The sequence below is a fragment of the Chiloscyllium plagiosum genome, chromosome 9, assembly GCF_004010195.1.
Source record: "Chiloscyllium plagiosum isolate BGI_BamShark_2017 chromosome 9, ASM401019v2, whole genome shotgun sequence".
Classification (NCBI taxonomy): Eukaryota; Metazoa; Chordata; class Chondrichthyes; order Orectolobiformes; family Hemiscylliidae; genus Chiloscyllium; species Chiloscyllium plagiosum.
Genome location: NC_057718.1, coordinates 83,681,024 through 83,693,303, shown reverse-complemented (window position 1 = coordinate 83,693,303; position 12,280 = coordinate 83,681,024). Strand labels below are relative to the sequence as shown.

Sequence of the window (12,280 nt, the reverse complement as noted above, 5' to 3'; positions counted from 1 at the left end):
GCCAAGGCGCGGTGGGGAAAGACTACTGTGTAAAGTCTGCCTGCCTAATGAAGAACAGGGGGTCCATGCAGTCATTTGGGCTCTGCTGACGCCTCAGCTAATCATATGGGCATATGATTGAAAAATGTACAGACGTGTATAAAAATGATAAATTCTGATCTCTGTATGTACATGTTTACATATGTATGGCATGACCAACTGTACAGACCATCAAATTATTTTATGAATAAAGTATATTTTTGAAATAAAAAAAAGAGCAGGTCAGCACAACCAAATGATCCTCCAACGTCCAATCACAATCCAGCGATGGTCTCCAGCAACTCCACCGACTCACAACACGATCCCTGCAGTTTCTCCCCCGCAATCAAGGAATACTACACGACAAAACTTGTAAAGAACAAGGAGAAAAATAATTTTTCAATTTCCACACTTCAACTTCTGCTCCCCAGCTTCAGCCTTCATCCCTCAACCTGGCAACTGTTTAAGACTAAATGGTTTCACCTTGGTATAATATTTGAGCCCAAAATGGACTTCTGACCACCAGTGCCCATTTCCTCCACTAACATTGCCCAACTTCTCTTTTTCAACTAAACAGCTGTTGAAAACCTCATGCGTGCCTTGTTACCTCGAGACTTCACTACTCCAATGCACATCTTGTTGATCGCCCGCATTCTATCCATAAACTTGAGGTCGCCCAGAACTTTGCCCATTTCCTTCATGGAAAATCATAGTTGGTCACATTGATCTGCTTGCTGATTCTAAAGTTCCCATTCTTGCTTCCAAATTGCTCCCAGAGCTCATTCCAACCTATAACTATAAACTCGTCTCGCTCCACAACCTTCCAAGATTCTGATGCTCATCTAATTTTGGCCTCATGAGCATTCTGATCTTAATTATACCATCAGCTCTGCACTCTGCTGTTCAGGCCCCAAGCTTTGGAATACCCTTCCTATAACTCAATCATTTTAAGACATTCCTTTAAAGCCTAGTTCTTTCCTTTGATTATATGGTTTAATTTCATCTTTGACTGTTCAGTTTGTTTTGTTTTATTATGCTCTCGTGAGAGGATTTTTTTTATTATATTACTGGCGTGATGTAATTAGTTTGCTGTGCTAGATTGAACGTATGTTGGTCTGCTGAATGAGGAAAGATCATCAAGCACACCGGCTGTGGTTGCTAAGCTGCTCCACCTAGTGATGAATCAAATGGTATCAGCCTGCGAGCGGATTTCTTGCGTTTTTCGCAAGGGAATTGCAGGCTGCTTTGAAGTAGAATGAAATTTTTTTTACTGCTTACTTGTGTATGCTCCCCTGACTGCTTTGTAGGCCTGGGAATTGTCTAGCATAGCATTAAATGACAAAAACCAGAAATGTGACCAAATTAGCTTATCTTAACCATGGGAACTTCAATCAAGGTAGCCTTGAGTCTCGGCTGTGTGTCAACATAGTGCCTCCTAATGGTTAGAGGGAAGAGGGTCTATGTGGCAATAGTAGTGCCCATACCTCTGAGTCAGGAGACCTAGGTTCAAGTCCTACCTGCTCCAGAGATGTATAACAATATCTTTGCACAGATTGATTAGAAAATATAATGGGTTTGGGGACAAAGTGGAAACAGGCTACAGTGTTGGATGATCGCCTATGATCATATTGAATGGCAGAGCAGGCTCAAAGAACTAAATTGCCTACTCTTTCTATATTCTATCTATAACCGTCTACACTCTGCACATTTTTTCAGAAAGATATATTTTATGCATAAAATTTGTTTAAAAAAACACAATTATTCCAACTTGAACCTTGCTGAATTTACAGTAATATTCAAGTTGCCCCCAACAGCATGTTCCAATCAATATGCTTGTAATATTCACAAAATGCATTCCATGTTAGGCACGATAATGCACAAATGGAATTGGTAATAATAGTAACTGCTGAAGTCATGAAGTTTTCCTGTATCTGCAAGTTACATTATTATCTGCCTGAAAACATTATCAATAATCTTTTACAATGTATACCCTTTGTAATCTTGTTTATAATGTTATTTGTAAGGTGCTTAATCAAAGGGCTGACAGTTTCTGTATTCTTAGGCTCACTGAAAAGCCTTAAACAATTAGCTTTCTCCTTTCTGTCTCAATAGTGGGTATCTTGAGCTTTAGTGCAACAGTCAAAATGTAATCCTTTCATTTGGAATGTGCCAGTTTGAAACAGTTGATAAAGAGCTCCTTGCACTAAAATCAGCAAGTTTCAGGCAGATCATTGTGTTGGATGGGATTGGGGGTTGCGGGCAGTCACGGGTGGTGTGCTGCTGCCTAGTCTCCTGAATGGAAGTAGGCTTAACAGACAACTCTGAGCCCCAGCGGAAGGGCATTGAATCAATTCACCAAATAATCAATTATCTGAACGAAGCAGTGCCCACCCATTTCATTCAGATAATTGAGGTTCATCTGTAGTAATGAACAAGGGCTGGAAAGCTATTTGCAATTCTTTCTGTCTCCTTGTAGGTGGCAGAATTATAATGGCATGTCGCGATATGGAGAAATGTGAAACAGCTGCTCGAGAAATTAGAGGTGAAACCCTGAATCATCATGTATATGCAAAGCCTCTTAACCTTGCATCGCTGAAATCAATTCGAGAGTTTGCCAAACAAGTCAATGAAGGTAAAAAAATTTGATTATGTCCATCAACCATTTGTAAGAATTTATATTGATTGATTGCTGGTAACTTTTTTTTCTAACAAGATCCCTCCCCTCCAAAATCCTCACTTACCATCCTACCAGCCTCCACATCCAAAGGATCATGTAGTACCATTTCGGACATACATTCCCCTCCCCTCCCTTGTCAACGTTCTGCAGGGAGCGTTCACTCTGGATCATTCTTTCTCCCTCCCCAACACCTCCCCTCACCCTCTTGGTAACTTCTGAAGGAATTGCAGAAGGTACAACATTTACCTATTTGCCACCTCCTTTCTCACTGTTCAATGTCCTCAGCATACTTTCCTGCTGAAGCAGTGATTTACCTGCACTTCATTCAGTCTTGTTGACTATATTTGCTACTCACAATGTGGCCCCCTCTACACTGGGTAGATGAAAAGCAGATTGGGTGACCGTTTTGCAGCGCACCTCCACTTGGTATGTAACAATGACCCTGAGCTTCCAATCATCTGCCACACATCAAAGACTCTGTACCCATACAGTGTTTGTCTCAGGTCTGCTGCAGTGCTGCTGTGAAGCTCAGCACAAGCTGCAGGAACACTTTCTCATCTTCTGCTTGGGTACCTAAGAGTGCCTCTGGACTCATTTAAATTTCAGAGTGTGATCACCTTCGTCCATGTTTAATATCCAACTCCACACCCCAGATCATCTTTTTGGGTTGCCAACCCACTTTGAATTAATGTTTTCTGTTAGGAACCATTCAACATTTATCTCTTAACAATTCTCTTGTCTGCTTCTTGCCTGCTCCCTTTCCCTGCTCGCCGAGAATTGGTGTGTCCTCAATAGATACACTAATGGTAATTTTGCCTGAAATTCCAAACTCCTAAGGTTTGTTTTTCTTTCTTTGTTTAGAGGAAGAGAATATAAATGTGTTAATTAACAATGCTGGTATTATGAGATGTCCTCACTGGAAAACAGAAGATGGATTTGAAATGCAGTTCGGCGTAAATCACCTTGGTAAGCTCTGTAGAAAGGTTTCAGGTTTGTAATGATGGCTTTGCTTTCAGTTTATTCCAAGTATAATTGTTTGAGAGTTAGAAAGTATTTTAACTGGGGATAATTTTAACTTGCCTAGCAAACAACTAATGAAATCAAATCAGCTTTGCCTATTGTACCCCACCAAATTTAATTCTCTCCCCTCATTAGGCTAAATTTACTGCCTTGTTTAAACTGGTGGGTTTTTTTGTTTTTTTTCTTGTCTTGAAGTGTCCCATTGCTATTCCCCAAATGAGAAGGCAGACTTGCTCTCAGTCCTCTGCTGATATTCTGTTATGAAATCAACAGGAGATGCACAAGAGTTAGCTCACATTCCAACATTTCATTCTCTCCTTTTCTTCAAATCATAGAATCCCTACAGTGTGGAAACAGGCCCTTCAGCCCAACACGTCCACGCTGTCCCTCCGAAGAGTTACCCACCCAGACTCATTCCCCTATCCTATAACTCTACATTTACCCTGACTAATGCAACTAACCTACACATCCCTGAACACTATGGGCAATTTAGCATGGCCAGTTCACCTAAGCTGCACATCTTTGGACTGTGGGAGGAAACCCACGCGGACATGGGGCAACTGTGCAAGCTTCACACAAACAGTCGCCTGAGCCTGGAATCGAACCCAGATCCCTGGCATTGTGAGGTAGCAATGCTAACCACTGAGGCACTATGCCGCCCCTTTTGGTGGAAGGCCTTCAGATTTCACTCTGCTACTCAGTTTGATGATGTAGCTATTATTTGGAGAACTTTTGGCAGTTTCCTATGGTTAGTTGGAATTCCACTTCACTACCTGTGACTGAGAAACTTGCACTTCAACCTGTTCCTTAATGAAATATAATTGAAAAGACTTGCCAAGTTTAATCATTCAGTAATACTGTTGTATTAAAACACTGAAACCAAATATCATGTGTGAAAGTAAATTATGTGTTGGTCGATTCTCTGGAAGGCAGGGCTGCATGTTTTTGAAGAAACTGTCATGTTATCTTTATTCCAAAGGTCTGAAAAATGTTAGTTTGATGTAGATTTATTTTTCAATTCAACTGCAGAATACTTCGAAACACTTGCATGTTTAAAGCTCACCAAAAGGTTTAAAACTGACTTTATAGTTTTTCACAGTTCATTTTGTTTCACACGTGTTCTCGAGTTGAGCGTGTATAAAGGCAGAGCAAGGGATATTGACTTGTTCTCATAAGCTGAGTCAAGTCATCAGTTAGGAAAGTTGATAAGATTGGCTGGAGTTGCTGAAACCCAAACAACACTTCTTCACTCCTGTAAGAATTAATTCACATCACCAATAACGTTTTGGTATGGATGTTGGTCAGACAAACAGACACTCACTTTAAAGTAAGATTGGAAGATGCTACTAAGTCTCTGGTAATTGAACGTTATGCTTAGACTCACACAAGAACAAATTTATTTTTAATTAATTCAAGGTATGCAAATGTTTACGGCTGGGCCAGTATTTATTACCCCTCTATTGCCCTAGAGAAGTTGGTAGTGAGCTGCCTTCTGCTGAGTGCTGTTTGGGAAGGTATTCCAGAATTTTAATCCTGCAATGTTCAAGGAAGGGTCATACAGTTTCAAATCAAGGTGGTGTGGCTCTGAGGAGAATTTGTAGTTCTCACGTACCTGGTGACCTTGTCCTTCTCGCTGGTAGAATCTGCATGTTTGGAAGTTGCTGTACATGCAGCCTTGATGAGATGTTGTAGTGCATCTTGTAATTCATACACTTGGACTGCTGCACGAATGTGCAGTGAAAGCAATGTTGAAGATGTTAGGTGAGGGCTTCAATCAAGACAGCTGTTTTGTTCTGATTAGTGTCAAGCTTCTTGGATTGTTCAGAGGGGGTGGAAGCTAGTCAGTTATCACTCTGAATTCTGAGCTTTTCACCTACTCATGGAGCCATGGTTTTTGTATTAAGTTTAAAGCCATTGATGGCCTACAAGAGTTGGCAGGATTCAGTAATGATAATACCATTGAATGTCAAGAGACAATGGTTGGATTCTCTGGAGATGCACAATACTTGTGTAGCAGAAATGTTGCTTGATAGCACTGTTAAGGACACATTTGATCATTGCAAACGATTTGAGAATAGTTAATTTTTTTTAAATCTGGGACTACAAATTTGCAGCAAATTGCAAGTTTTCAAGGGTAAAAGCTGATCCGAAGTGTGAAATGAACCAGTTACTGGATTTGCTGCAACTAATTTTAGATCATTTTTTAACAGGTTTATGTTTTCTGTCTTAAAACATTGTTTTTAAAGCTTAGTGATGTCAGGTTTCTCTTTTAACGCAGGTCATTTTTTGTTGACAAACCTGCTACTTGAAAAATTAAAGAATTCTGGAAATGGTCGCATCATAAATGTATCGTCACTTGCTCACAAAGTGGGACAAATTGATTTCAATGATCTCAACTGGGAAAATAAAAAATATGACACCAAGGCAGCATACTGTCAGAGCAAACTTGCAAACATATTGTTTACAAGGGAACTGGCTAAAAGACTTCATGGTAAGTTGAGTTAATCATACTTGAGCAACTGAAGTTTTTGACATGGCACAGTGTAATTGCCCTCCCTTCAAATGACTTGTTGGATAGACCCACCGAATGAGACATTGATCACAGAGTAAGAAGTGGCTTCATTTACCGAACATACATTACTGTGTTATATAGTTAGTTTATTTGTCTACACTCCTTGAAAAAACAAAAGTGATACATTTTAGGATTCTTTTTCTCAAAGGTGTTGTCTCAACCCAATTGTTCTGGCAACATTTATAAGAACTTGGATTTATATAGCTGCTTTAGCATATTAAAAATATACCAAGGCACTTCACAGCATTATAAGACAAACTTTGACACTAATCCTCACAGAGATATTCAAGCAAATGACCATATGTTATGTCAGAGGTAAATTTTAAGCAGTGCCATAAAGAAGTAATGAGCGGTACAGTGGTAGGGAGGGTAGTTTCAAAACATTCCAGGGTTTGAGCTGAAAATGTGTTGTTGGAAAAGCGCAGCAGGTCAGGCAGCTCCAAGGAGCAGGAGAATCGACGTTTCGGACATGAGCCCTTCTTCAGGAAGGGCTCGTGCCCGAAACGTCGATTCTCCTGCTCCTTGGATGCTGCCTGACCTGTTGCGCTTTTCCAGCAACACATTTTCAGCTCTGATCTCCAGCATCTGCAGTCCTCACTTTTTCCCATTCCAGGGTTTGAGCCAAGGCAGCTGAAGGCAGTTAAAATCAAGAATGCTGAAGAGGCAAGAGCTGGAGAAGTGCAGTATCTCAATCATGTGGTTTGAGGAGATTACAGATGAAGGGAAGTAAGCAATGGAGAAATTTCAACAAATGCCTAGATGCCTTCTTTAATCGGGAGGCTGGACTGTCATGTTACCTTGTGCTTGTCGCTGTTTGCTGTGAGACTCAAATGCTGACTGGAATTCTGCTAATATTGACTGGTAAGATGTAGTCTCAGTAGGTTTACTCTCTTTGTAGAGGCCTTCAGCCGATCAGTTGCTGTCTCCTTTTCTCAAAAACTCAAACAGGTCCCAATGTCACCGGCTGAATCAGAACCTTTTCTTGATGTGAGATCGTGACCAGGTGGCAAGTGAATAATCTTTCGATATCTGCAACAAATAACTGTCTCTTGTAAGTTGTTTTGTTTCAAAAACATAATTTATTCAGTCATTGAAGCAGTTTGATTCTACAGAGTAGCATACTAAGACGCAAACATTGAGTTTGACTATCTAACAAACAAACCAAAAGCATTCCTTACTTGTACATTAACATACAATTGAGGCACCACTTGGGTCTGATAACTGAATGGGCCCCCACTTAACTTCAGAAAGACCTCAGACAATGGTTTTTCCCCACTAAATCTTGGCACAGGTGCCCCAGGTTTTAGTGCATCCCTGAGCATGTAATCCTGGACATTGGAATGTGCCAATCTGCAACACTGAGGTCAACTCCTCTGCTCTGGAAGACAGACAAATTTCCAGCAGACCAAAGAGTGTCCTTCACTGAGTTGGTGGTCCTCTCGGTGGACTCGATGTTTGTTTTTCTTGGTGTGAGTCCTGGGGAACAGACCGTAGAGCACAAAGCCCTGTGGCATGGAGCTGCTCAGGACAAACCTCGACAAAAATCACTACATCTCTTTCCAGACTTCCTTTGCAAAGGCATATTCCAGCAGGATATGTATGACAGGTTCTACTGATCGCAGCTGCTTCAAGGGCAGAGTGTGGTGGCGCTGAGAGTCCAGGTGTACATGAAGGATCTCACCGGTAACGCCCTTCTCACCACCAGTCAAGCAATGTCTTGGTGCTTGTTGGAAAGTTATGATTCGGCATTCTGCTAAGTGACTATGAATGTCTGCTGGATCCACCCTCTTTTTTTTCCCCTGTAGGTTTTCAAGGACACTGTGCTGACCACTTCCTAATGGACTGATAGTCAAAGGTGTTTTTCTTTATAAATTTCTCCACGATGGACAGATGATGCGGAACAGTCCAACTACTTGGAGCATTCTGCGGCAATGGGGCCAGTCCCATCTTTTGCAACACGAGGGACCGGTGAAACCACAGTATGTCATGACATCTGGTGTTTGCATGCAGAAGATCTGATTTCCTCCTCCACCCTCCATCTCCCCCCCCCCCCCCCTCCCCTCAAAAGCCCATTATGGAGAATGCACCCTACATGTAAATGTACGATACCTTGTCAAAGGCCTTCTTCTCACCCAGGCTGATGAGGCAGGCATCCACCCTTCTATCCTACACATAGCGATCATATTCCTGAGGAGTGCAAGGCTCTCAGATCATCCTACCCGGTACAGCACAGGTTTGGTCAGGGTGAATCACTGATCCTCGAGCAGACCTGGCCCAGTATTGTTAAACAGGGTTTTGTAATCTGCATTCAGCAGTGCAATTGGTCCCCAATTTACTCCATGAACTACTGTTATCCTCATATTTAACAATTAGTATTTACCTTTCCCTGGTCAAATGTTTCTGATGTCAGTGGTATGTGTAGATGAGCAACTATAGCAGAGTGGGGAAAATGGAAGTGAAGTGCAGACTTCCAGTAAGAGTGATAAGAGAGGAGCTGGGTTGTCCTTATCTGGCATACTAGGATTGGGTGCCAACAGAATCATGAAAAATATTTTAATCAACTGTCTTTTTGTTGTGATTAGGGGTATATAATTAGTTGAGCTGACGGCTTGATTCTGTGTTTATCAGCCCTATATTTTTGCATGGAAGAGTCTATTTGAGCTGAGGGAAAATGGGCACAGATTTTAATTAAGAAAAATGGTTTTCAGAGAGTAAGAACTAAAGTAAGTAAATTTTAGTCTGGATTACAAGGTATACATTTCTTCCTGAAGAAGGGCTTATGCCCGAAACGTCGATTCTCCTGTTCCCTGGATGCTGCCTGACCTGCTGCGCTTTTCCAGCAACTCATTTCCAGCTCTGATCTCCAGCATCTGCAGACCTCACTTTCTCCTCATACATTTCTTATGCCCAGTACAACTGCATGTGCGAAAAGTGGTGTCATCAGGTTTTGGAACATGAACAGTAGCTTGTGTCACTGTTGTGCATTTTCTAAGCTACAGAAGTTGTTTGGATAGCATGTTTCAGCTTAAGAGTTTGCAGACAGAGGGCATAGATATGAGGAGGGCCAGGCATAGAGTACAAGAATTCCCCAAGAGCATCTTGCTCTGTAATCAGTATGCAGCTTTGAACACTGCTTTGACATTGGTTCCTTTGGTGACTACAGTCAGAACCTAGTCTACAATGCCATCAGTGGCTCTATTTGAGCACAGAGAAAGGAGGCAAGTCAGAAAAGCAACAATGAAAGGGATTCATTAGTTCAAGGAACAGACATGCTTTTTACAGCTGTAGATATGACTCCAGGATGATATTCTGTTGTCGGAGGTAAATATTACACTCAACAGTTAAAAAACAATCCCAGGGGAGTGAGTTTCCAGTCAGGGAAAGTTTCGAACATTGGTAAGTAAAATCAAGAAAGACCCAAAGATGCTCAAAAGCTAAATAAAGCATTCAAGGACAAATAAAGTCCGAAAAGATTAAAGATCAAATAGGTAACTTGCAAATGCTTGCTAATCAATTTGTTCAGAGGTATTATTATTCAACACCTGATGGGACTTGAAACTTGGGCCTCCTAGCTTAGTGCATCTCCCATTGTGCTACAACAGCTCTGAAAAGAGTGACTGATATATGGGGGAAGAAGTCCGTGGGAATTGTTCTTTGAGTACTTTGTGTCTTTCTTCACAAAAGAAGGGCTTGATGTTGATGGTGTAATTAAGTGTGAAAGATTTGGTATAAAATGAGAAGAAATGTCGAGGTGTTTAGTTTGAAGGTAGGTAAATCATCTGAATAAAATTTATTCCAGAAGCTAAGGGAAGAAAGGATAGAATTAATGGAAGCTCTGACCATCATTTAAAAATATTTTCTGGTTGCGAAGATGATACCAATGGCATGTGGTATAATTGGTGAAAACATTGAAAAATGGGTTGATCAGGTCATTAAGGGCCAGTCAGCCTGATCTTTGTCATAGGCAAATTATTACAAAAATATTGAGTTACAGTATGAATCATTGTTTAGAAAGGCAAAGTTTAATTAAGGATATCATCATGGATTTATTAAGGGAAGTTTATATCTGACTGGCTTTTTTTTGATGATGAATAGAGTTTATCTCCAACAGAGTTTAGCAAAACTTTTGACAAGGTCCACTTGGCATGCTGGTCAGAAAAGTAAGCCCATGTTATCCAAGGAAAAGTGCAAAGTTTGGTCCAAAATTGGTTTAATGATGGGAACCAAACGATTATACCCAAGTGGTGTTTTTGACTGGATGGCTGTTGCCAGTGGGATTTCTGCAGGGCTCGATACGAGGTCTGTTGCTTTTAGTGGCATACATAAATCATTTTAAACTTAAATGTAGGAATGATTAACAAGTTTGTAGATCTATTAAAAGTGGTTGTATGGTTGATAGAGTGGAAGAAAGTGGTAGATTACAATAAAACGTCAATGGACTAGTCAAGTGGACAGAAATGTGGCAAGTGAAAGTCAATCTCGGGAAATGTTCCAGAGTTGTCAAACAAGGCAAGGGCATATACAGCAATTGGTGGGACACAAGTGTAAATGGATCAAAAATAGTTGTTAATGCAGTCTCTTAAATTTTTTTGCAGTGCCTTTTTAATTTTAGTGGGTTACATTTTTGGTTTTTGGGGTCCTTTTTATTCTCACTATCTCCTTTTTATTTGCTGAAACAATTTCTGCTTGAGCAGAAGCAAGAGGTTTTTCTTTGGGAGTAATTTATTGAGAATGAGCCTCACGTAGTCCTTCCCCGTCTCTAACAAGACAGATTACCTTAAGATGCTGGGAATATAGTTTGCAGGGGCCGAGGCCTGTGCAAAAACTTGCTAGGAGCGCATTGCCAAGGTGAGGCAGAAACAGGGCTTTTGGGAGCACTGCTCCCTATCTGTTGCAGGTAAACATCTGGTCATCAGGTCTGAGGTGCTCTCTCTTGGGTGGGAAGGATGGACTCAGTGCCTCCCTCATCCCGATGACCACTTTTGTGCGGCTGCATCAAGCTGTGCATTAGACCCTCACCTTGTAAACACCAAATGTCATTGTGTACTGACATTTTACCTGTGCCTGGAGTTGCAAAGGATGGGACTGGCTTCGATGTCATGGACACTTAAAATAGTTGGACTGTTCTGTATCATCTGTCCTTCATGGAGAAATCTGAAATGAAAACACCTTTGAACACAAGGCCGTCGGAAAGTGGTCAGCACGTAGTGTCCTCAAGACCCGACAGGAAAAAGAGGGGGCGGATTCTGTCAGGTTGTTTGTTTCCTGAGCAGAATATCAGTCATTTGGCAGAACACTTCATCCCCAGAACTGCCCAACAAGCACCAAGACCTTGCGTGACCTGTTGTGAGTGGGTTCTTCCGTGAGATCTACAGCAAGTTTTGGCTGCTTAAGGAACTTTTGGCTTAGAGTTGATGAGCTTAAGACTGAACTGCAGGCTCTTGTACACATCAGATAGGGAACGATGTACCTGGATAAAGTTTCAGGAGGAAGTCACACCCCCCTTAGATTAACTATATTGAATTTGATCTGTGGTCAGGGGCGAGAAGATATGACTGCAAATGAGGCAGGTATGGAGATCGGAATTCAGCTTTGGAGGGGCCTTAGCCAATGCCCTTGTTCAATGAGGACGAGAGTACCGACTGCAGGAAGATTTGATGTATTGGCCACAGCACCATGGTACAGAGCACCATTAAATTGAGGTGTGGTGGCGGGGGGGAGAGAAACTTAATAGAAAAAGACAATAGTATTATTAGGGGAACAGATGCTGAACTCTGTATTCAGAACAGAGAATTCTGAAGGCTATGTTGCCTAACTGATGCCATGGTTCAGAACATCTTTTCTGGCTGGAGAGAACTTGATGGGAGGGGAAGGATCCAGTTGCTGTGGTCCATGTTAGTTACCAATAAGTAGGTAGGACTAAAAGATCCTGCTGAGTGGTTATGAGCAGCTCAGGCTTAAAAAGCAGAGCCCTGAAGGGTAATACCAAAAGT

At 41.4% G+C, this 12,280-nt stretch overlaps 1 protein-coding gene across 10 annotated transcripts in view; it reads left to right on the top strand.

The window, feature by feature from the left end:
- The window catches only part of LOC122553002 (retinol dehydrogenase 13-like), a 92,967-nt gene that overhangs the window by 62,188 nt on the left and 18,499 nt on the right, over positions 1-12,280 (top strand). For all 10 annotated transcript variants that reach the window (XM_043696391.1, XM_043696394.1, XM_043696395.1 and 7 more), the window contains 3 exons: positions 2,495-2,650; positions 3,557-3,661; positions 5,994-6,206. In XM_043696391.1, the coding sequence (XP_043552326.1) occupies positions 2,495-2,650; positions 3,557-3,661; positions 5,994-6,206 (474 nt within the window). The remainder of the gene's footprint in view (positions 1-2,494; positions 2,651-3,556; positions 3,662-5,993; positions 6,207-12,280) is intronic.